We start from the raw sequence: 25,849 nt of genomic DNA on the forward strand, positions 1-25,849 counted from the left end.
TTGCAATTCAAAGAGCTTTTCCTTAAAACAACTGTCTTCAGTCTATAGCAGAGATGTCTTATGTGTCCTCACTGTTTTGTCTCACATAATATTTTCCTGTTGCATCAAGGTCATTGTTAAGTGAAACTGGCATTTGTTTTTTTAGGGCGTGAGTGATGCTGGAAGAATACAAACACCACTGGTGCAGTGCAATTGCCTTAATTTGTATTAAGGCACCAGCGTTTTTACCCACCACTGCTTTTGCGTCTTCAATAAAATGTCAACACATTTGTCCCAAGGATAAACCATAAGATTCAGAAAAAGTGGTTCAATGCTTTGAATTTTCCAGTGCGGCTGGAGCTTATTACGGAACATTCATGTATAGGAACCTCTTCTTTGTGCTTAGTTAGTGCTGATATGAGATGAACGTCAGCAAAGTCAGTCCAGCCATGTCTATAGACCAATCCATTTGTAGGGTGAAAAGTGCAATTCTGCAGAAGAGATGTTAACTCCATCTTCACATTTGTAGCTAAATCTTGAATTCACTGAGTTGCTGTAACCTTGGAAAGTGGTACTGCTGGGATTTCCTTTACTTACTCTCTGTCCAGCAGGCAGTGAGCAATGTCTGATTACAAAATCGTTACAGGATTTATTTGTCTCTGAGTTGTTTGTGCTCCTTCAGTCACGTAACTTATCCTAGAACATTCTTCACGGAGTTTTCATTTCTAGTTCAAAAAGTTGGAACAGGGGCTTCCCTGGTGGCACAGTGGTTGAGAATCTGCCTGCCAATGCAGGAGACATGGGTTCGAGCCCTGGTCTGGGAAGATCCCACATGCCACGGAGCAACTGGGCCCGTGAGCCACAATTACTGAGCCTGCGCGTCTGGAGCCCATGCTCTGCAACAAGAGAGGCCGCGATAGTGAGAGGCCCGCGCACCGCGATGAAGAGTGGCCCCCGCTTGCCACAACTAGAGAAAGCCCTCGCACAGAAACGAAGACCCAACACAGCCAAAAATAAATAAATAAATAAATAAATTAAAAAAAAAAAAAGTTGGAACAAATCATTTTTGGCATTTAAAGAGCTCATCAAGTCTATGTTTAAAATACTCGATTATTTATTGTTTAAACTCTGAGTTATTGGTCTCAAAATTGGCAAATCTAAATTGGCAATATAGAATGACAATTTAATTGATACTCTATATTATCTGAAAATTTTCTGTTGCATAAGACCCAGTTGGCAAATTATCAACACCCACAAAGTGAAGGAAACAGAACTTTTGTCATTTGTTTCATGTAGAGTTTTGCAGTCTCTTTTGAGAGTCACAGAATTCTGTTGTGTCAGTTTCCACATTCTTCAGCATCTTTAGACATGGATGGTACAACTGTGGGTTAAGAAAGCAAATCGTCTAATCTTTCCTTTTTATGCCAAGATCCCTTCTTTAAATATAAGAAAAATATATTACAATTTTAAATTTTACAATAAAATTATTGAACTCAAAATTTTCAAATATGTTTTCAATAAACTTTTAAAAGCATTGCAAAATTGTGTATATAGTATGATCTCACTTAAACAAAAATACATATGTGTATATATCTAAATATAAAAAATACATGCAAGAATGGCCACAGACATGTTAATGGCGATCATCTCTGAGTGGCGGGATTTTGGCCATTTTTGCTTTTTCCTTTATATTTTCGCGTATTGCCTAAATTTTTGTTGTGTTTTTAAAATAGTTTTTAAAAGCTATTTTCCTTGTTTGTTGCAGGGAGGGTACCCGTTCCCAACCTTGGATGCTGCTGTGTGACGTGCTGTGGAAAGGAGGAGTGGGACTAGTCAGACGGTTTGATTGATGAATCTGATGGATCTGCCCAGAACTAATATGGGAAAGAGAACTTGTCCATGCTAATCAGAGCTTGCAAAGTTGTATTTGAATACCAACACATGAATACTTTTACTTGATTTACTGAGAGAACTATAGCTGTCAAATTCCACCAGAATATCATCTCATTCTTTTCCAAATCACACTGCCGATGGGAGAAAACAAATTATGGAGTCATAGAAGGCCAGAACAAGAAAGAAATTTTAGAGATCATCTGGCCCAACCCTGTCACGTTACAGACAAGAATACTGGGCTCCAAGAGGAGGAAGTACGTCTTCCAGGTCACGGAGAAATCTCGGAGTGTGTGTGTGGTGAGGACCAGTGCCATTTGGGAGGCCTGAGATTATGTCCTCATAGAGCCCTGATTTATCAGCCCTGGAGAAAGTGTGTCCCAGCCCTGACTCTCCATCTCTCCCTTATCAACATCACCAAGACTTCCCATAAGAGTCTTGTCATGGCTCCAAGATGTCTTCTTATCATGGTTTAATTACATTTACTCTACAATCTTCCTGTTTTCTTCAGAGATGCCACCTCATCCTCATAAACATATGATATTGAAGTCTTAAGGCAGAATGAGCAGTCTTAATGCATTAATGAGTCGGCTGTTAATGTTTATTACTATCAGTTGCTGACTGAATCCTATTTCCAGATTCCAGAGTTCAGTCTCTGCTGAACCCATCATTTTTATTCCTTTAATGTATGTGCTGTAAAGATCATCAGCCAGCAGGACAATGGTCTGGAAAAGTGAGCAAGGGATTGAGAGGAAATAAAGGAGTTGCTCCAAACTCTACTGCAAGCACATACCTTGCCCTAAAAAATTGCTTAAACCTACAAAATGTAAAGCCAGGTTGCACTGAATGTGGCTGCCTAGCCATCTGGAAACACTTCTGGAAAAAGGTGGGGTAGGTATTACGGTTCTCCAGAGAAACAGAACCAACAGAAGATATATATAACAGATGGGTAGATAGATAGATACATCGATCTATATATAGGAATATAGAGAGAGAGAAGATTAATTGATTGACTGACAGAGAGAGAGATTTATCGTCAAGCAGAGTATGCTGTATTGATTACCAACCTCAGGAAAGGACTCCACACACTTATGCCCATTGCATCTTGGTATTGGAGTGACCAAGGAAGACACTACGCAGTCAAGCACTAGATAGAACAAGTCTTTACTCACATAGAGAAGGGGCAGAGCAGGATTAGCTCCAATAGTATGCCGTGGTCCTCACAGCTGGTGGGTCCACCTCCACCATGGCCAATGCAAGGCAATTGCCTATGAAGCCCCAAGCTCCTGAGCGCCCCTCCCCAGCGGCAATAGAAGGACCCTGACCAGGTCTGAAATACCGAAAGCTGGGGGTGTGCCTGAGGGCCGCTGACATACCTGCTTAAACAGAACAAAGGGACACTCATCTGGGAAAAACATTTCCACACTAGGTGATAACCTACACAGGCTGTATGGGCTCTTTATCTCTAAGGCCCAAGGCCCGTTCTTATTCCGCCAGATTGGGGTGAAAATACTGTGCACATGACACTGTCTTTGCCAACATTCATTTTAAGGAACTGGCTCACGTGACTGTTGGGGACTTCTAAGTCCAAAATCAGTGGCTAGAAAGTCAGGTAAGAGTTGATGCCATGTCCTGAGTCCAAAACCTGCAGGACAGGGCAGTTGGCAGGCTGGACAGTCAGCAGGATTTCTATGTCTTGAGGCAGAATTCCTTCTTCAGGAAACCTCAGTCTTTACTCTTAAGGCCTTGAACTGATTGGATGAGGCCCACCCACATTATGGAGGGTCAACTGCATCGCTTACAGCCTACTGATTAGTCACGTCTTAGAAATACCTTCACAGCAACATCTGCATTAATGTTTGATCAAACAGCTGGGCATCATACTCTAGCAAACTTGATTTTTTTAATGCATTGATTACCTTCCTTATGCCCTAAATCACTGGTTCCTCTCTGGAAGAGTATCACTGATTCTTAATTATCCTCTCACTGTGCCATTTCCCTGCGGGAAAATGTTCAGAGGGTCTCCACTGCCACTATAGTTATATACAAACTCCTTATTCTGCCACATAAAACATATGACCTGGCCACACACATCACCTGCCATCACTCATCCCCATGCAGGCAGCCAACCTGTTTCCCAGGCTCTTCCAGGCTCTGGTACTTGCTCCCTAGGCTGTCCCCAGCCCTGCCCATCAAAATCCTACTGCCTGAGAAAGGTCAGCTCAAAGACCAAATCCATTCAAAAATCTTATTTGTTGCTCAATTGAAAAATCTCCCCTTCTATATTTTCAAAATATAGTTCCTTTTTTTGGGGGGGGAGGCATGTGGCATACGGGATTTTAGTTCCCCAACCAGGGATGGAACCACGCCCCCTGCAGTGGAAGTGTGGAGCCTTAACCACTGGACCACAAGGGAGGTCCCCCAGAATAGGTTCTTTAAAACTTTTATTTTTAATGTTCTGCCTTCTACAGAGACCTTTCAAATTCACTATATCCCTTTGGAATGTAAGCATCCTGAGGACAAGGATCATCTCGACATCCTCACAGAACAGGCGTTCAGAGATCCAAATAACTTCAGAGTCTGAGAAATAAGGGAGTAGAACAATGTTCTCAAGGTTACCAAGCAGCATGAGAATAATCTTTACTTTGAGGTGAAAAAACCAAAGTCCTGCTGTAACTACCTGCCCCCTCTCTTCTCCTGCACACTGCCCTCTGAGACCACTTCAGCCCCTCCTGTACACTCCAGCTGCCCCGACCACGGCCTTGGAGGAAGGAATGTAAGGTGTACGAGATCAAATCCTCTAATCGCTGACCCTGCTCTCACTGCAGACTCCCACTGTGCTTCCCCAGGACTGAGACCCACTCAGTCCACCAGACCTTAAAGGACTAGACTCCTGCTCACGTCCATCCTCTCATAACTAACCAAGAGTTACCCGAGGCCGCAGCTGTGGTTAGGGAGAGGAACGTGGGCTGAGTCTAAAGATCTGGGTGTGAGTCCTGAATGTTCCACTCACCAGCTTGGTTAGTTATGTAACTTCCCCCAGCACCTGTTCCCCATCTGCAAGGTGAGCATTATTGATACAGTGCAATGCATAGGGCGCAGGGTCTGGTGAGGAATAGGTGAGATACAGCTCATGAAAATGCTCTGCAACATTTGCTACAGATCTCAGTTATTCCCTTGATTGGGTCTCATTGCAGCCCCTCTGCCCCGGAAACACTTGGAATCAGAGTCTTACCCCAATTTACCAGCCTTTCATGTGGGGTCATGTGGGAGGACAGAGGGAAGGAAAAATGCTCACTGAAGTGAGAAGACATCATGAGACAGAAAAGCGAGAGGGGCAGCTCCCTATAATCAATGAATCAGTTTATTATAGGGTAACTTACTCAGAGGGTGGGATTTGGATGGGAGGTGGTGGGGAAGAAAATGATCTGGAAGAATGTGGCATTTGCAGCTGCATTCTGCACCGCCAAGGGGCCACTGGGACAATTTTATAGTTAACCTAGGGTATGGGGGGGGCAGGGGTAGGTGCTTAGAAACAGGAAGTACATTCTTAAGTCAAGATTCATGAATGGATAACTAGTTTCATGGGCACCGGGAATACGTCACCAAAGCTTTTCATCATTGTTTGGGGACTAACTCAGCATACAGGTTACCTGGTCCTAATGACTATTAAATAATACCTATTAACTACAAAGCCCCTGATGACAGAGAAGTGATTTACTGCACAGTACAGTCCTGGATAGGGTCAGAAGAAGGACAGGAGAAACAGTAAGGGCCCAAGATGGTATCAGTTATGCACATTCCGCCCCCAACAACTTGATGGCCCCTACAGTCTTATCTGACATTCTTCCACATAGACCCAAGAGCCGGATATAAAGATTAAGATCTTTATATCAACTGATGTAAGTGTAAGAAATTCTAACACAATTTTCTTATGTTTCTTATGGCAATAACTTTGAAGTTATTTTTGAAATAGAACATTCTCTAAGAATGTTCAGGTCCTCTATTTGCGGCCCCTTCCCACATGGTGGGGTCAGCCTGCTGGTCAACCAGCATGGTCTTCATCTAGCTTTCATGTCCTAAGGCATGGCTTTTACTGACTGGATCAAGCTGGGACCCAATCCCTGACCACCCTGGGCTGGCTTAGCTGATACTCTCTTCTAGAAATGACAAGGTAGGAGAAAAGGTCAGCAAGTGGCAGGGTCTAGTCATCTGAGGGCACATGCAGGTGGCAGACCAGCCAGGTGAGATGGGAGCCCATAGCTCAGCCTTGGAGGGGCTCTAGTTGAGTGAGTGGCACCGTCCTCCTTTAGGTGAAACCAGAGAGTTGGTACCCATCTTCTGTGCTGGACAGCACCACCGCCGATCCAATAAGAAAGGGATGCTCCACCACTCCCTCCTCCACTCCTCCCTCCTTTCTTATTCCTGGAGCGTTTCAGCAGATGCGACACTGGCTCCTCTGTGGCCTGGCCTCACTGCCTTTATACGGTCCACCAATCCCTTCATCCCTCTGGCCTTAACTGCTCTTACCCCTCCATGCCCGTTCTGAAAGGGATTCCACCAGCCTTCCTCCAGGAAACCTGTTATGATTCCTTAAGACTAGGGAAGGATTCTGTCTCTAGCTCTTGTGGTACCCTTTGCGCATTTCTAATGCAGCATTTATTGTAACGCACCACACTTGTTTGTTTACTTATTTGTACCCACTAACTTAGGAGCATCTGGATTAAAAAAAAAAATTATGTTATATTGAGAGATGGAAGTGTCCGCCCAAAGTGGGCTCAGAGGACATCAGAAATTCTGAGTTAACAAAGGGACAGGATGGGTGGGTGACCATAATGATCTAGATGAACAAACTTCCTAACAGTTGCGTATCACTTGGGTCCTTGAAGATGCTGGGAGTATAGGGAAACTCCTGCCGTTTGTGTGGGCCTTGGTTCCGTGTGGGTAGGCATGCATCAGCAAGGCAAAATGCCAGAGCTCAGCCTGGGAACTGTGACTTAGAAATAAATTATATAGATAGTCATCGAATAAATTATATAGATAGTCATCGCTTTCTTATATTCTCCTCCCTTGCCTACCATGCTGTAACATATCATTTATGAGCTCTGCAATGAATCACAACAAGAAAGAAAATAGTGATCCCTTTCAGTTTGCCTCTAAGATTGCATAGAAATTTGTTATGCAATAAAAACAGCACTAACATTCTCTGAAAATATTCCCCTAGAACATACCTTCTAGGGCTTTCCAAATAGCTCAAAAGAAGGGTTTCAAAACTTTTCCTGTAAAGAACAACTTGAGTCTAGCACTTCTCAGAAGAAATGCCAGCCTCAATTTTTCTCGGCTTAATTTCATTTCAAGAATAGTACATTTTCTTCTTCCTCCAATTAAGCTCCACTGCCTGGTCCCAGGAAGAAAAGGAGCCGTGGTAAAGCAGCCACAGTTAATAGATGAAGAAAGGAAGAGCAAAGCAATGAGACTGACAACAAAAATACATTTGGGAGGATGGACAAAACCAGAAATTCATTATTTAAAAACACTAATAAAATAGCTAAAGCTTTGAAAAGATTGATGAGAGAGAGAGATAACTAGCAAATAACAGGAATGAAGAAAATGCCTTTAACTACAAATGAATATGCAATACCCAAAACAAGAAAATACTATGAACAATTTTTTCCCAGTGAGTTAGAAAAGCTAGATAAAACAAACCATTTTCTAGATGAATATGTTGTCAAAACTGACTCAAAGGGGAAAAAAAGCACAGAATCCCTGCTGTAGTCTAAATGTTTATGTCCCCTCAAACTCATATATTGAAATCCTAACCCCTAAAGGTGATGGTATCAGTAGGTGGGGACTTTGGGGGATGCTTAAGCCATGGGAGTGGAGCCCTCATGAATAACATTAGTGCCCTATAAAAGAAAGATCTCTAGCCCCTTGCACCATATGAGGACACAGAAAGAAAGTGCCAACTATGAACCAGCAAGAGGTCTTTCACCAGAATAGTGCCATGCTGGCACCTTGATCTCGGGCTTTTCAGTCCCCAAGACTGTGGGAAATAAATTTCTGTTGTTTATAAGCTACCCAGTCTGTGGCATTTTGTTACAGCAACTCAAATGGACTAAGACAACTCCAAATAGACTTTAAAATATTAAAGATGATCAAGAATATAAAAATCTGCTCATGGGATCGGCGGAAAGTGATGAAACAGTTTTATAAATGAGATCTACCAACAACTGAAGGAACAGATCCCTGTCATGTAGGAATTTTACCATAAAATAGAAAAAGAGGAAGAATTGTCCACCCCAAAACACACTTTACATGACCAGTATTACTCCGATATCAAAACCAGGTTAGAATGATTTAAAGAATGAAAATAACAACACTAATCTCACAAACACTGATAAAATCCTCCTTAATAAAATATTAGCAAAGAAGATTCAGTGATTAGAAAACAAAACAAAAATTATGACCCACCTGGGTAACTGGTTTTATCCCAAGAATATGAGTTAAGTTTAGAAAAACCTATTGTTTTTTAAATCTATATTTTATCTACTATCACATTAGCTGAATAAAAGAGAAAAACAAAATCATCTCAGTAGATGGAGAAAAACTTTTTTTTAATTTATGATTTTACAAACATAGCATATTTGTTTGCAAAATTAGAAGGAAATTTCCTCAACTTAATAAAAATTTTGACACAACAAAAAAATCATACTTAATATAGAAAATAGAATAAGAAAAACATTTGATAAAATTAACATCATTAAAAATTAAAAACACAGATTCACAGATATAGAGAACAAACTAGTGGTTACCAGTGGGGAGAGGGAAGCGGGGAGGGGCAAGAGAGAGGTAGAGGATTAAAAGGTACAAACTATTAGGTATAAAATAAGTTACAAGGATATATTGTACAACACAGGGAATATAGCCAATATTATATAATAACTATGAATGGAGTATAACCTTTAAAAGTTGTGAATCACTATATTGTACACCTGAAACATATAATATTGTACAGCAACTATACTTCAATTAAAAAAAATTAAAAACAAATGCCATGCACATATATTTGGAGAAAACTGTAATTCGAAAAGATATACACACCCCAGTGTTCATTGCAGCACAATTTACAATAGCCAAGACATGGAAACAACCTGTGTCCATCAACAGATGAATGGATAAAGAAGATGTGATTGATATATATATATATATATATATACACACACACACACACACACACAATGGAATACTACTCAGCCATAAAAAAGAATGAAATGCCATTTGCAGCAACATGGATACAACTAGAGATTATCATACTAAGTGAAATAAGTCAAAAAAAGGAAGACAAATACCATATGCTATCACTGATATGTGGAATCTAAAATATGACACAAATGAACTTATCTATGAAACAGAAGCAGACTCACAGACATAGAGAACAGACTTGTGGTTGCCAAGGGGGAGGGGGTTGGGGGAGGGATGGATTGGGAGTTTGGGATTAGCAGATGCAAACTATTATATATAGAATGGATAAACAACAAGTCCTACCATAGAGCACAGGGAACTATATTCAGTATCCTGTGATAAACCACAATGGAAAAGAATAAGAAAAAGAATGTACATATATATATATACACACACACTTATATATAACTGAATCACTTTGCTGTACAGCAGAAATTAACACAACATTGTAAATCAACTATAATTCAATAAATTTAAAAAAACAACAAAACAAAAGTGCTGTGCAAACTCGGAATAAAAAGGCACTTCCTTAACCTGGTAAAATTTGTAAAACTATAGCAAATATCCTATTTAATGGTGAAACATTAGTTTTAAATAATTTAAAAATTATTTTAAAGGAAGAAATAAAACAATCATTCACAGCTAGTATTCATTATCTAACTCAAACTTGAGAAAACTCAAGAGAAAAACAGACCAATTATTAGAATTACAAATTGAGGTCAGAATAAGACGAATATATATAAATAGGTTGCATTCCTACACACAAATATATATATATGCGTACAATTTTAAAGCATATCGTATATAATAGCAACAAAACGTAAGGTACTAGAAGTAAATCTAATGCAAATGTGCATATTTTTATGAAGGAAATTATAAACATTTATTGAAAGACATTAAAGAAGTTCTATGTAAGTGGAGATAGATCCCCTTCAAGGATGAGAGTGAATATGATAAGGTTGTTAATCTCCCCCAAATAAGCTATAAAGCTTCAGTTATAATCCCAACAGTATTGTTCATGGACTTTGACAACTTTGTCTTAAAATTTATGTAGAAGAGCAAAGAACCAAGAACAGACATGACAATTCTGAAGCCCTTCAAGGTGGGTGAGGACCCTCATCCTGGCAGCTATGAAGGTCTTGCTAAAGCTTGAAGAATGAAGCAACATGGTACAGGGAAGGGCCAAAGAAACCTACGAACAGATGGGAAACTCAGGCATTGACATATTCATAGACGAAAACCTGACACGTGACAGAAGTGGCTTTGGAAATCAGAAAGGAAAGGACAGAATAGTCCAGTGTTTTTCACATTTTGTTTTACCAATTACCCACAGTGAGAGATGCATTTAACACTGTAACTCAAACCATACAGTCATGTGTATGTAGGTAAATATATACATAAAACGAAAACAGAAGATTCAAGGAAAATAGTTACAATTACTATGTGCAGTGCATTCTGGTATTTTTCTATTCAGCCCTGTTTTATTTAAAACACACACACACACAAAATTGTTGCAACCCATACAGTTGATTCCATAAGCACTACAGAGTTGTAACCTTCAATTTGAAAAACTGCACTGTGCAACAAGGTTCTTGATAGAGAGTTCTGTGCAGTGGGCATGCTAGTATGGTTCCCCAGGGGTTGGAGAGGGAGTTGATTTGTAGCGTTTGCCCATAACTGTGGTATAAAAATTCCTGCCGTGGCCCATATGAGCTAGCAATGTGTTTAACAACCAGCTAACGCGATGCCTGAGAATTAACAATGAACTTTCATGAGCTGGTACGAGGTAGCTGCAGCACGCTGCTGATTCTAGGATAACTGGTTACCCATATGAAAGAAATAAATAATCAGACCTGTACACCACACCATATATGAACATTAATTTCACGTGAACTAAATACCTGACACATGAAAAACAAAGATGTGAATGTGAAATGTGAAAAGCAAAAGTTAGAAAAGTGCAAAACAAAAAACAGTACTATGTCTTTTTAACTCCTGAGTAGGAAAGGATTCTTAAATGACGTGAAAATCACAAGCCACAAAGGGAAAGCTTGATACATCTGATTACATTTAAAATAGACATTCCTGAGCATTAAAATTCATCACTTAAAAAGTGAAAAAACAAGCCACAGACCAGGATACAACATTTGCAACTCATATACATTCAGAATTTTACAGGAATTCTTATAAATCAATAAGAAAAGAACCCTATAGAAAAATACACAAAGACACGTGCAATTAATTTACAGCAGAGACGATCTAAATGGCAGAAGAAAAAGGAAGAGAGGGAAAGAGGAACGGAGGGAAGAAGAAAGAAAAAGAAAAGCTCAATCCCACTTGGGTTAGATGTATCAGCTGGGTTCAGACTGGAAAGCAACATTCACACCCAGTCTTTCAATTCAGAGGAAATTTAATTCAGAGACTTTGGAAACCCAAAAGGCGAGGCAACCAAGAGACATAACTGCAGGAACCCCTAGGCTGGAAAGGAAAGAGAAGACATGGTGTTTTCAGAATCCAGGACCTGGGGCTGCCCAGCAGGCCCTGAGTGGAGAAGGGGCCATCCAGCTGAGTCAGAGCCACGGCAGGGGCTGGCCAAGGTGAGCTGGGGCCATGGAGACCCCATTGGAGGCAGAGTGGATGGGCAAAAAGACCTTGGCTTCTCCCGTTTAACCTTCCACCAGTGCTTCACATTAGCTGAATGAAAACGGAAGCCAGCAGGCAAGGGACCCAGGGAACTGTCCTTTTAGAGATGGGTTCCCTCCAGGATAAGAGAAAGGAAAGATCTGAGAGAAAACATGTAAATGCCCAACACATCAGGGGATGCACTGAGACCACTCCGTATCCATTAGATCTGGAATATTTCTAAAGTCAAACAATAAAAAGCATTTTAAGGATGTGAATGTATGAGAAATCTAATACACTGGTAGTGAACGAGGAAACTGACACAACCAATTTTGAAAACAGAGGTTTTTTTTCTCTAGTAAAATGGAAGGTGCACACATCTGTGACCTAAAAATTCTACTCCTAGGTATAAATTCCAGAGAAAATTCTCACATATATGCACAAGGAGACATGTACAAGAATACTAACCATTTGGAGATGGTTTCAAAAGTGGAAATAATTTCAATGTCCATCAATAGGAGAATTAATTTTTTAATGTTATATATTCATATAATAATGGAATACTATGTCACAGTTAAAACGAAGGAACTAGTGCTACATGTATTAACATGGATTTATCCCTCAAACCATGCCATTAAAACAAAGCAAGGAGCAGAAGACCATATACAATATCATTCATATAAAGTTTAAAAACATAAAAGACAATTCTGTATTTTGCACAGGGATATTGTTTAGGACCACATACAGAGGATAAAGTATAAGAAACATGCAAGGGAAAGATAAACACAAAATGCACGATAATGGTAACCCTGGGAGTGATGTCGAGGAAAATGGCATCATGGAAGGGTCCCTAGGAGTCTTCATCAATATCTAAGTGCTTTGCTTCTCAGGTTAGGTGGGCAATACTTGCCTGTTCCTGACAGTTTCTCTCCACCTTTTTATATGTCTGAAATATTTGATTTTTATTAAAAAGATAAGGAAGGACTGGCATCAAATTACTTTATTACTCACCTATATATATATCAATCCTCATATTGGTCAAAACTCTGAAATGTGTTTATAAGAATTCATAACACAAAGCTGGTGTGAGAAATAGAATTGGTTGGTAAATTGCCTGTTAATTACTCCCTATGTTTTTGGACTTACAAAGAACTTGTGATCTTTCCTCCAAAAAGGTCAGCTCCTTCGTTCCATCAAATATATAAAAACCCAGAACATTTGGAGATAGTATTAGTGGCTAATATGTACTAAGTATGTCCTCTGCTTCAGGCACCTATCATCCCCACTGTATGTATGAGAAAAACAGGGCACCAAGAGAGGAAGTCGATTTCCCAAAGCCACCTAGCTAATCGGGGACAGAGCCTTTTCCACACTCACTCTTCTGCCCCACCCAGGTCAGCCCTTGTTTTTCTGTCTTACCTCGGAGTAATTTTTAAACCAGGGTAGATGAAATAAGCGTGCTTCTGGCAATCTCTAGACCTGACCATAACGTGGAGCTTTCTAATGTCACGGAATAGAAAACAAAATTCAGAGGGCTCTCTGGGGAGAAGCGAGCACTCCCTATGGGCACCCCTGGCTCTGAGGCCATGCGACAGCTCCCACCAGCGTGTGACCTTGGGCGAGTTAATCAAAGCAACTGCATTCCAGTCCCGGTTCTACCACTTTCTGACCCGTCACTTAGCTTCTTTAAGCCTCATCGAAAAAACAGAGTATTTAATACCTTCCTTGTTGAGTTTGTCTGAGGGTGCTAAGTGAAAGCATGTCAGAAGTTCTTGCACCCTGCCTGCTCCGTAACCTGAGATGGTTACCCACGGGGCAGAGCCAACAGTGCCCATCCCTTCCCAACTCCACATTCAGTCACCTCACGTTGAAATTGGCCATAGTGAGACAGGTTGGGACCTGGGACCCTTTGCTGCAGTGCTTGCACCTGGGCAAACATCTCCCCAAGCAACAAAATGCAAAGAAACTATAAGGGACTAAAAACAACTGTGTGCATGTGCAGTTGGGGCAAATTATGGACAACAAGATACAAAAAGACCAAAAAAAATATCAGCTGCCACTTCTGAAGAGCCAGGAACAAAAGCAGGACACTGCGCACGCCCCCTGCACTCAACACCACCAAGGAAGTGGGTAAAGCATCTAAGCCACCCCTCCGGCCAGACCCCTGGACACAGCCCTACCCTCACCCCATATAAAGAACCAGCTCAACCCCTGCCTCGGGGCTCAAGCCAGCGAAACTGTGGCTTGTTCTCGCTCCCCTCTGCTGCAGCAGGAAGCCCAGTAAAGCTTTGCCTGAATTTCTTGTCTGGCCTCTTATCAATTTCTATTGATTAAGGAGGCTAAGAATCCTGGTCGGTAACAGCAGCAAAAGGACTTAAACCACAAAAATGGACAAATTCTACAAATCAGGGCTTTATTTATTTATTTTTCTAAGAGCTGGTTGTTAAACGTTTTACCAGCAACCCCTGCAGGACTGTTGGAATTGGTTTGTCAACTATATAAATATTAGCTATTATTGTTTAAGATGTCATGACCAAGAGGACAAAATGGAGAATGTTTAGGGGTGAAAACAGCTCCCACAAGAACATGGCCCTCCATCTCACGGAACACCTGTGCGGCACACACAGGTAAGGCCTTCCTCTGTGCCCAAGCCGGGACGGTGGGGTGCCAGGGAAACAGCAGTTTTTCCACAGCCGGTCCAGCACAAAGGGGCCAACCTCCACGGCTTCATTACTGAGTGAGCAGGTGGTATCTTCACGTGTTACTTTCTAACCTGACCAGCACTGTGCTTTTCCTGAAACCCCAGTAAGTACCAGGAACCCTGTACTTGGTTGCCTTTGCCACTTCCTAACTGGGTGAGGGAGAATGCCCCTTCTTCTAATGGTTTACTGCACAGAATTCCCATCTCACTGAAGGTTTAGAACAATTAATTCAAGATTTTAAAATAGGAAAGTATCTATATTAAAATACACCAGACAATATGTGAAAGGCAATGAGGAAAATCTAGATATATAATGATTTCTGTGATCTTTTTTCTCTGAACTGTGCAAGAATGTGGCTATCCTGAGACTTGCCTTGTGACAATTCTTCTATTAGTAAAATATTAACTTGCTCAGAAAGTGAGCAATCCTCAGCATAACAAACACCTGAATGTATTTTACTAAGAATTTCAGCAGCTTCTCCCTTAGACATGTTTAGGAGCCAGAGTTATTTGTACCGAACACAAATAACTGCGTTTCTCAGCATGTTCGAAATGAGAGGAAATGGAATTGTAATGAAGTCCACACAGGCCGCCTCAGCAAACACTACAATAAAAACACTTCCCTCACTATTCTGATCACCACGGCTTGAGATGGCTAATTAGAAAATCCTGAGTCAGAACATAAGCTCTTCAAATTAGAGGAAGAGAGGTGCCAGCATCATTTTCAGATTTACCTCCAAGTGTCCAGTTGCTAAGAGACATATGGACAAGATGTACTGCAACATGGAAACGGTTGTTCCTCCCAAACAGCCAAGCTTACACAAAGCCTGTGTGGTTTGTATTTGCCTCCACGGCTACAGTGATGATTTGCATTATTTAATGTGTTTGCCATTGTACCGGGATTAAAGATGTCTCATCATCGTCCTATTTGTCATTAGCTGCCCGCCTCTCAGACCTGTCCCTTCCAGAATGTTCTCCCCACGCTATCACCAGAGTTCTCTTCCTAGAATGTTAGTCATTCATTTATCAACTTCACAGTTGCCTTCTGCACTGTTATTTAGTTTACACTCTTAATTTAAATTGATTTATACCCAAGCTTATTCTTGCCCTAAGCACTCCACATGATTTGCTGTCACACAAAGGAAGAAAATATTCGTGAAACATATCTGAAAAAGGACTTGTATCTAGATGTATAAAGAATGCTTCCAATTTAATAACAATCCAATTAAAAATGGGCAAAAGATTAAAACCCTACAAAAGACAATATACCAGTGGCCAATAAGCACATGATAACAAGTTCAACATCAACAGACATCAGACAAATGCAAATTAAAATCACAATGAGATACCACTACACACTAACTTTTAAAAGATTAATAATTCAAGGTTGTTGAGGATGTGGAAGGACTGAAATTCTGATACAGTGCTTGCTGCTAGGAATGTAAAATGGTACAACCAATTTGGAAAAAAAAAAAACCTGGCATTTTCTTAAAAGTTTGAAACTGTACATTCAAAAGCATGATTATCTAACTAGTATATGTCTCAGCATTAGATCTAGAAATATACACAGAATAAAATAGGGTTTAAAAGAAAGTTAAATGTACAGTTACCACATGACTCAGCAATTTCATTTGTAGGTATCCATCCAAGAGAAATGAAAAAATACATCCACAGAAAGACTTGGGCGTGAACGTTCTGGGGACAATAGAAGCTTCTCTCGGGGTGACACCCTTCCTAAGAGCTGAGCACTTGGTGGAGGGCTGGGGGCCGTGGCCTGAGGTCCCCTCGGCTTGCTCTCCGGGTGTGGAACCAGTGCCTCATTACCAGGGCCCTGAGCTCAATGTGTTGCCCCCCAAGATGGAGCCTCCATTCCATGAGTGGGGACAGGGCAGCAGAAGAGAACTTTAACCAGGAAAGAAAACGTGTTTTTTGTATTTCAGATAGGTGACTCTGGCATTCTGGCAGACAGAGAGAACAGACTTGGGATTGCCAAGGTGGAGGGAGGGTGTGGGGAGGGAAGGATTGGGAGTTTGGGATTAGCAGACGCAAACTAGTATATATAGAATGGATAAGCAACAAGGTCCTACTGTAGAGCACAGGGAACTATATTCAATATCCTGTGATAAGCCATAATGGAAAAGAATATGAAAAAGAATGTATATATAGCTGAATCACTCTACTGTACAGCAGAAATTAACACAACACTGTAAATCAACTATACTTCAATTAAAAACACACACAAAAAAACCCCCAGAAAACCAAAGCAGAAAGACACCAAGAGGCTGGGGCTGGCTGAGGTTTCACTTTTCCTTTTTAACCAATTAGCCGCCATTCTAAATATCGTAGACCAAACAGAGACTGGGTCATCTGCCCAAAGGTGGGAGTCTGCAGCTATCAACAGACACAGCCCCAAACTAGTTTAGGAAAAGTTTATGTGTCAGAGAAGGTAGACCACAGAGGAAGCTGTAGCCAAGCCTTCACCAGCATAATGGAGTTAAGTATTCTGGAGTGGAAAGCATCTTTCACTCCTCCATCACATTAAGGTGAAAATTGAGGGCCCATAGCGAGCTCTAGACAAAATACAATTATCTTACCTTGGACAAGTTTCTCTGTTCTCTTCAGACTGTGGTAGGCAGAATGGTCCCCCAAAGACGTTGACGCCCTACTGCCTGCAGACTTTGAATGTGCCATATTAAATGGCAAAAGGGACTCTGCAGCTGTAATGCTACAGATTTTAAGATCAGGAGATTATCCAGGACTATCTGGGCGGGCCCCGTCTAATTGCACGAGCCCCTAAAAGCAGTGAACTTTCTTCAGCAGGGGGAAGAAAGACTGTAGCAGAAGGGAAATGCAGAGAGATCTAAAGCATGAGACGCACTGGATCTACCAGTGCTGGGGGGAGCCACGTAGATAGCATGAGAAGGGACATGGGCAGCTATACAAGCAAAGACTGGCCCCCAGCTGACTGCTAGCAAGGAAATGGGGAACTCCAACCTCAAGGAACTGAATTCTACGAACAACCTGAAGGAGCCTGGAAGCTAAACATTCTCTAGCACCTCCCGAGAAAAGTCCAGCCCAGCTGACAACCTGATTTCAGCCTTGCGAGGTCTTCAGCAGAGGACCCAGCTGAGCCCCATTGGGCCCAGACCTCTGAGCCATGGAATAAATGGGTGTTGTTTTAAGCCTTGAAGTTCACAGTAATTTGTTCTTGCAGAAATAGAAAACTGATACAAAACTGACACATAAACACATTTTTAAAAAGGAAGTAAGCAAGCAGAATTCTCAAGGAAAAGTGACTTTGAGTATAATTCCCTTTTCTTATTGCAAATACAGGACATAGGAGCCTTGGAGCTCTTTGCTCAAGAATAATAGTTACAATCCATACTCCCTTCTGTGCTCCTCAGTACACGGCTGTATTAAATGGGAGACTGAGGCTCTATTTAGGGGATTTTCTAAAGCCCTCTAGCAACACTGGAATGGAGAATGATTTCAGTGAGGTCAAGACTGCAATAGGAATAAAAAAAAAAACCCTGCACTAGGAAGACCAGTTGTCAGGCTATTGTACTGAGGTGATTGAGGGACCACAGGGCAGGGCTAGCTGGTATGGAGGAGTCAGATTGGAGAGGGAGACACTGATCCCGAATAGTTCTAGAAGAGCTGGCTAGGTGGAAGGTAGCACCAGTAAATCAGAGAATTCAAGAGGAGGAATAGACGTGGGAGAGACTGAAACCATGGGTTTGCTTAAATCCACTTCAGCTGCCTTCACTAATCAAGGTGGTTTTAAGACTTGCATGTCCTCCAAGCGGCATGTAGCCTAAACAATCAAGTATCTATCTGCCCGAGTTATTTTCCAGGAACTTGGAGTCAGCTGTGCCTAGTTGGAGCTCACCTGATTAACACTGGAGAGGCCCACTGACCCTCCAAATGGGCACACATGAGTGGCCACGCAGGGACCTTCCGACGCCAGAGGGTCGAAAACTCCACCCTCAGCTCGTGCTAAGCGCCTCCCCTTTTGAACGTGCAGAAGCCTGTAGCTTCGTTACACCTGCGCAGAACGACAATCCCCCCTCCCCTTTTGCCGGTCACCCTTCTCCACGCTCCGCACGCCTCAGACGGCCCTGCTTCTTCGTTCATTATCCCATAATTCCCCTGAGTCCCTTGCGGATCTGAGACTTGTGTTCCCGTCTTCTCACCTGGCTGCCTTTTAAATAAACCCTCTCTTTGCTGCAAACCTTGGCGTCTCAGCGTTTCGGCTTGCTGAGCGTCAGCCAAACATGAACCTGGTCTGGTTACAAGGTGGTCACGGAAAAAGCTTAGTTTGGGATCTATTGAATTTGAGGGGCTTGTGGAACGTCCAGGTGGTAACTGGATATTGAAAACTGAAGCTCAGCTGATTCTCAAAGATGCCAATTTGGGAATTATTAACATATACCTTCAGAAGATGCTCATGGGTTTTCTTTTGCTTTAAAATACAGTAAGAAGACGGAGGAAGAGATGCAAACAGGGAGTAACCTGGAGGTAATTAGAAAAGGGTTTGGAGGAGAGAGGAAAAAGGAGGGTAGAAAAGATGAGAGAGCTGGCTAAGGTAGAATTAATTGATATATTACTAATAAACTACGAAAAAAGGTGTGCCTGGAAAGTTCATGATCTTAGGGGAGACAAAAAGAGGTGGTAGGAAGGCAGAGGTAGAAAACGTCCCTGTCAGCCACAGGGAGCACTGCCACCTCCGGCCTGGGTGAACGACGATGGACGGAAGAGGGAGACGCAGGGAAAGAAGACAGTGTTGACCCAGCCACTCGCACCTGGGGAGCTTCCTGGGTTGGGGATGCGTAATTTGAGGAATGTTAACATTGTGTTCCTCCTGAGTACACCATTCATTCAGTGAAGACTTAGCTATTTACAAAATCATTTACAGGGGAGTTGGAGACTCCCCACACCCCGATTTCTGTAACAGCAATGCTGCCATCCTGAATACGACTGAAAAATCCAAGTTAGCTTACGCATAGCCGCCTACGCATCCAACACAGTTTCCTCATGAAAAGCTCACAATGGCTTTTTTTTTTTAACATCTTTATTGGAGTATAATTGCTTTACAATGGTGTGTCAGTTTCTGCTTTATAACAAAGTGCATCAGCTATACATATACATATCTCTTCCCTCTTGCGTCTCCCTCCCACCCTCCCTATCCCACCCCTCTAGGTGGTCACAAAGCACCGAGCTGATCTCCCTGTGCTATGCGGCTGCTTCCCACTAGCTATCTACTTTACATTTGGTAGTATATACAGTGGCTTTTCTTGATACCCTTTGCAGATTCCCAATCTGTGAAAGCTTTTTTTTTTTTTTTTTAAATTATTATTATTATTATTTATTTATTTATTTATTTACTTATGGCTGTGTTGGGTCTTCGTTTCTGTGCGAGGGCTTTCTCCAGTTGCAGCGAGCAGGGGCCACTCTTCATCGCGGTGCGCGGGCATCTCACTATAGCGGCCTCTCTTGTTGCGGGGCACAGGCTCCAGACGCGCAGGCTCAGTAGTTGTGGCTCATGGGCCTAGCTGCTCCGCGGCATGTGGGATCTTCCCAGACCAGGGCTCGAACCCGTGTCCCCTGCATTGGCAAGCAGACTCTCAACCACTGCGCCACCAGGGAAGCCCCAATCTGTGAAAGCTTTTGAAGGCTGCACACAGCAGCAGGGAGAGAGAACAAGATGCCCACACAGCAGAGCTTAGGAGAGCTCCCTGCTGAACCGCCAGCTGTGGGGCAAGCAGCCAGCCAGGGAAGGTACCATTTAGGATGGAGTGTTCCTCATGTTCCCAGCTGGTCTAGATGGGCTCAAAAAGAATTTAAATTTAACCTATTCCAAAGCACCAAATGATTATTTTAGACCATGAGACCAGATGCTATACTTGCATTATCTTTCCTGATGCCTCTAGTTTTGGCTAAGAATCAAAATAGTTGTTAAGGTTGTCTTAAACTTTCTAAACACATATAATCCAAAGCTGCGTGTGTGAAGTGTCTCCAGAATCTTTTATTGCTGCTTTTAAAATTCCCCGTAGACACTAACCCATACTGTTGCACTCAAACACATTTCTACCACAAAGATTAAAAAGTACTTAAGAATATTTTTTATTCTACTCTGTATCAAGGCCATAGACACACAAAATGTTTGGATCACTTAATAAGTTATAACACTCCATGTTTTCATAGTAAGAACAAGGACATAAATGATCATTTCCTGAGTTTACAGTGCAATGTAAAATTTAATCTGTATTGCTAATCAGACATCTTACAGCATAGAAATGTGATCAAAATGATCATTTGCTTTATCATGTCATAAAACACAAGAGCTTATTGTAGAACAGTGATACAGTTTAAATGGTAAGGAACTTTGTGATTCATAACAAAGAATCCTGTATATACTTGTTGCCATGATTGACCTTCCAGGACAAATATCAGTAGTAAAATAAGTTATGGTACAAAATAAAGTCAACAAGGTGTCTATAAGTGAAGAAACATTTGATTTCATTTAAGAAACTAAAACCTGGATTCTAGTTAACCTATATACAAAAATGTTTTTTAAAAAACCCTAAGTAATCACAAATTTAGCTAAAACAGTTGAATGACACCTCTTCATTATGCTGTAAAACTATGGATCTCATCTTTGGAAAAGTTCAAATCATGCAGCAACCTGAAAAACAAATAAAAAGCACATGTTTCTTAGGGAAGATGTTTAAAAATAAAGAAGATCAGAGTTTACCATCGTAACCATAGTATTTTTTCATTTTCCCCATTTAGCATGTGTTTTCTAAAACACTCCACAATTATCACTTCTAAAAACTTAACAGTAATTCCTTAATATCATCAAATATCTAGTAAGTGTTCACATTTTCAATTGTCTCATAAATGCCATAATTTTTTAAAGTTTGTTTGAATCAAGATCCAATTAAAGTCTACTCACTGTGATTGGTTTATATGTCTTTTGGGTATTTTTTGATCTATAACATCCCCTCCATCTCTCTCTCTGTCTCTGTCCTGCAATTTATTTGTTGACAAAATCAGATTTTTAAGTGTTGAGTCTCCCACGGTTCCCATTTTGCTGCATCCCTGTGGTTTACTTTAATAATATGTTCCTTTTTCCTTTTATCTCCCAAAATTTAATAATTGGATCGAGAGGCTTAATCAGATACAGGTTCAATTCTTTTTGACAAGACTACTTCATAGTGCTCTCTCATCAGGAGGCACAGAGTACCGGCTTGCCTCTCTTTTTGGATGCTCACCACCACTGGTGACGTACGTACACATCTACTAGTTTCATTAGGGACCGAAGTTGGTGACATTCTATTCCTATCATTCTTTATTCGTTTATCAGCCGAGGAATTCTATAAAGAATAACTTCTGCTCATCTATTATGTGGTTATCCAGTAGTATAACTCATACAGAAAAGGCAGAATAAATGCTGGTTTTCTTCCTCTTTATTCACCAGTTTTTGAAGTAAGGACTTGATCCCCCAGCACTCTTATCGTAATTTTCCCCCGCTGAACAGGAGAAGCAGAAATACTGCTTAAGTATAATTCAACTTGGAAAATACTGTAAATGGAGACTGAGATCTTAAGAGTAGCTCTGTTTAAAATAGTGCTGAAGGGGACTTCCCTGGCGGTCCAGTGGTTAGGACTCCACATTTCCACTGCAGGGAGCATGGGTTCGACCCCTGGTTGGGGAGCTAAGATCCTGCAAGCCATGTGGTATGGCCAAAAACAGAGGTGAAAAAATAAATAAATAAAATGCTGCTGAAAGTAATAAACATTTACTCAGTACTCACTCTTTGTAGTCACTGTGCTAAGCATTTCACACGCATAAATATTATCACTTATTCCCTCGGATAGGCGAGGGCACTAAAGCTTAGAAGGTTTTGGCCCTAGGACACTTAGCTGATGATTGTAGGATGACCGTAAGTGGTGGAGCTGGGATTCCAACCCCAAGCGGCAGCTTCCGGAGCTGACACACACGTTCAGACAAAGGGACAGGACGGCAGAGGGGTTACGAGGGCCAACGTGGTGCGGCACGCAAGCCTCTCACCATCTGAACCCAAATAAAGGAGCAAGAGAGAAAACTACCTAGCAAATGTCAGGGTCAGTCATATACCAAACAAGGAAATGCAGGCCATTCAAGGCAGTCATATTTTAAAATCATCTAGAAACCCAATAGTGGCTATATCTAACCAAATATTTTAAAGTGTCATTTTAGAGTTAAATAAGATCAAGGTGATTTTTAAATAAGACGGTCACTACCACTGGTTGTTCTTTGTGCGGAGTTCAACTCTTGGTCTTGGCTTATTTATGTTCTAGTCTCTGGTTTTTGTCTTGCTGTTTGGCTTTCTCTCACTGTGTTATTGATTAATGCTCACCCAGTTGCAGAGAATGATGGAAGATCAAAAGCTACAATGAGATGAACACTGCTTATTATGATATATTTTTTAAAAATTATTATCTATTATGAAGCTTTGGTGGAAGAGGAGGTTGAATCTAGTGTCCCCAAAACTATCTGGCACCAATCTTGTGAAAGCGTCCACACTACCAGCCACTACCAGAGGCCATCAAGAGCTGGCTGTGTCTGACTTTTGTGTTCACATCTAACTCTGTGCATAATCCGGGCCTCCGACGCTTCACCTGTACGCAGATTAAACACTTCGTTATTATTTTCTTACGCTGTGACAGACTACTGAAGTGCAGTTTCATATGAATAGGAAGAAATGAGAGCCACGTCAACTGCTGTTTATAGGAGGCCGTCATTTCACGGTGCTGGGATTCTCTCTCCTACCACGTTGCTACTCACATCATTCCTTGTTCTGTAAATGGCATTGGTCCACAAATGCAGATGAGGACTTTGGACGTGTCTAAACTTCTTTTCAAAAATTCAGAAAGCAGAGCTGGTGAAATGTATCCCCGTTTGCCGTTCCATTCAGAAGTAGGTGCTGAGAGAACAAATTCAAGGTCAAATCTGGAGAAAAGAAACATTTTTTAAAAGTCTATTACATTAAATATATTATGAACATGTTTCCAGTTCACTAACGCATCTTTTTCTCCCCTGGAGAACAAATGAATATATGAAGGTTGACACGCTTGCCAGAAAAGCACTAGAACAGAATGTAAACAAACATTTTGCAAAAACATACAGGTAAATCCACATTTACTAAAGATAAACTTTTGCTACAGATAAGAGAATAATTTGACGTTTTCTATGGAACTCATTAGAAAGAGAGCTCTAAAGGATCGCAGAGAACTCCACATTTTTGTTAATAATTCGCTTGTATAAAGCACAGCAAAGAGCAACGACCAGTGACATGTGCATTTTCATCTCTGACTCAAACCCCTCCAATGAGTCCTTGACCCCGATAACCAACGGCCTATCTGACTTCTTACTGTTACTGTCTTCATGGCTTCAACCTTGACTTACAGTACCCCTGTGCCACACCCGATGTCACTGCTGTGAATGGCACCACGGTCCGTTTGGTTGCACAAACCGGAAACCCGGGATTGATCTGCCTCACCCTCCACGTCCAAATTCTCCCCAATCCTAGCTCCTAAGTCTGTGCTCTGCTTCTCTCAGCCTTCACTGCCACACCCTGCCTGTTCTCTTTCTCCTTCCGTAATGTTTCTACCACGCCCCACTGTTCAGTTTCTTAGCTCAAGCATCATTTCCAGGGAAGCACTGCAGCCCCACCAGTCTGGAGTCCTTTCGTAATTACATGTGTTGTAGAAATGTTTCCCTTTTCCTCTTCCTTATAGCCTTTCTATCAGGCTGTAAATATGTGGCCACCAAGATGATTATTCTAGTAAAGTCTACCTTCCCCATTAGCCCAGAAACTCCGTGAGAGCAGGGACCATGTTTGCTTGGGTTATCACTGCACCCCTAATGGCCATCACACAGGAGGCACTCAAACACTATGGAGTGAAACATTTCAAAGAAAAGAAAGGGTACAGAATTACAATCAGAAAGAAGCACATCAAACCAAGTCTCACAAGGGAACAACAGACCATTTCTTCCCACAGCTCTGTCATCTGTTAAGTGAACTGCTGATGAACAGCCATAGCAAATTCAAAATTCTAAGCGGTACCTGCTCCCTTTGCTCCATCTTTGCAAACACAATTAGTTCTTATCATTTTCAGTAGCACCAGATCGAATGTGTTTCTACATTTTCCACTTGAGTAATATGCTAATCTCAATCTTAAGAAAACCCTGAAGTGAATAATTTCTCTCGTGAGGTGGCCCTGGGAGCCAAACATCAGAACAGAAGCAAGACACGGCTGGAGCTGTGGTCCTCGCCTGGCTGGGCTGCAGCTGGGTAAACGCTCCCAAGAGCGGACGGGCCAGCACAAGCATACAGACCAGCTCAGGGCGCCAGCCGGGGCTACAGAACCCGTCCCAGCTCTCACCAGACCCAGCCTCTAGGGCTTATAGGTCCATCTGTGGAACAAGGTGGGAAAACTATATGCTCTCTTACGATTCTAATATTCTGATTTTATATTTAAAAACCCAACAGAGACGTGTTTTATTTCTTGCCTTCAAGGTTCCCACTTCACTTTAGCAGCAATAGGAACCCACCCTATACAAAACAGTACCCCAAATACTTTCACTGATGTTCTTTCCTTCCCAGCACTTATGATTAGGATAGCATTACGTAATTCTAGAACGTGATGTTTGCTTGCTGCGCCATGAGGGCAGAGTCCTTGCCTGTCTTGTTCATACTGTATCCAGGCCTGGCTTGAGGCAAGTGTGCAAAAAATACTTGATGAATGAATAAAGGAATTTATTTAACAAGAAGCCATATTGGTTAAAAATAAACACTATACTCAGAAGAACAAAACCATATGCTGGCATCTGTGAAATTACATATAAAAATGTACGTGAATTTGTAAGGGCATTTTTCTGAGAAGAAGGTCTATAACCTTTCAACAGATTATCAAAGGGGACCCAAAAGCAGCTGTGGAACCACTATCTTAAGACATATCTAATTATACATAGACAACGCAATAAAATATAGCAATTGCCTTGTTAAATTACAAATAAAAGATAGTCTCCTCTGCCTCTATTTCCAATCAGTCTGTCACTGGAATAAAACTGCTAAGATATATAAATCAATACTGGCGTCCTTCGTCATCTGAAAAAAAATCTTAATTTTCCTTTAGTGAGATGCTTTAAAAAGAAAAAAAGAAAAAAAAAAAGCCTAATCAGTGGCATGCTTTCTGCAGGCATCTACTAAAGGGTGAAAAATAACTGTGATCCTTACATAAATGGTATAAATTCCTCATGTATTTTGTATTTATTCACATATTGGTCCCCTGGGTATACCTTTGGGTCTCTCAATGGAAAAAGTGACCAGGTGGCATGGATGCAATTTCCAGGGGATTGTTAGGAGGC

General features: G+C 41.4%; 1 protein-coding gene across 5 annotated transcripts in view; it reads right to left on the reverse strand.

Moving 5' to 3' along the window:
* Positions 1-20,439: 20,439 nt before the first annotated feature.
* Positions 20,440-25,849, reverse strand: part of CYB5R4 (cytochrome b5 reductase 4) — an 84,498-nt gene continuing 79,088 nt past the window's right edge. For 4 of the 5 annotated variants that reach the window (XM_082474230.1, XM_082474226.1, XM_082474229.1 and 1 more), the window contains 2 exons: positions 23,264-23,428; positions 20,440-21,119 (listed from right to left, as the gene is read on the reverse strand). In XM_082474230.1, the coding sequence (XP_082330356.1) occupies positions 21,065-21,119; positions 23,264-23,428 (220 nt within the window). In that variant the 3' untranslated portion in view covers positions 20,440-21,064. Of the gene's footprint in view, positions 21,120-23,263; positions 23,429-25,849 lie in introns of those variants that run through there. The other variant, XM_082474228.1, reaches the window with a different exon arrangement.

This window comes from Balaenoptera physalus, assembly GCF_965194825.1.
Source record: "Balaenoptera physalus genome assembly, chromosome: 9".
Taxonomy (NCBI): domain Eukaryota; kingdom Metazoa; phylum Chordata; class Mammalia; order Artiodactyla; family Balaenopteridae; genus Balaenoptera; species Balaenoptera physalus.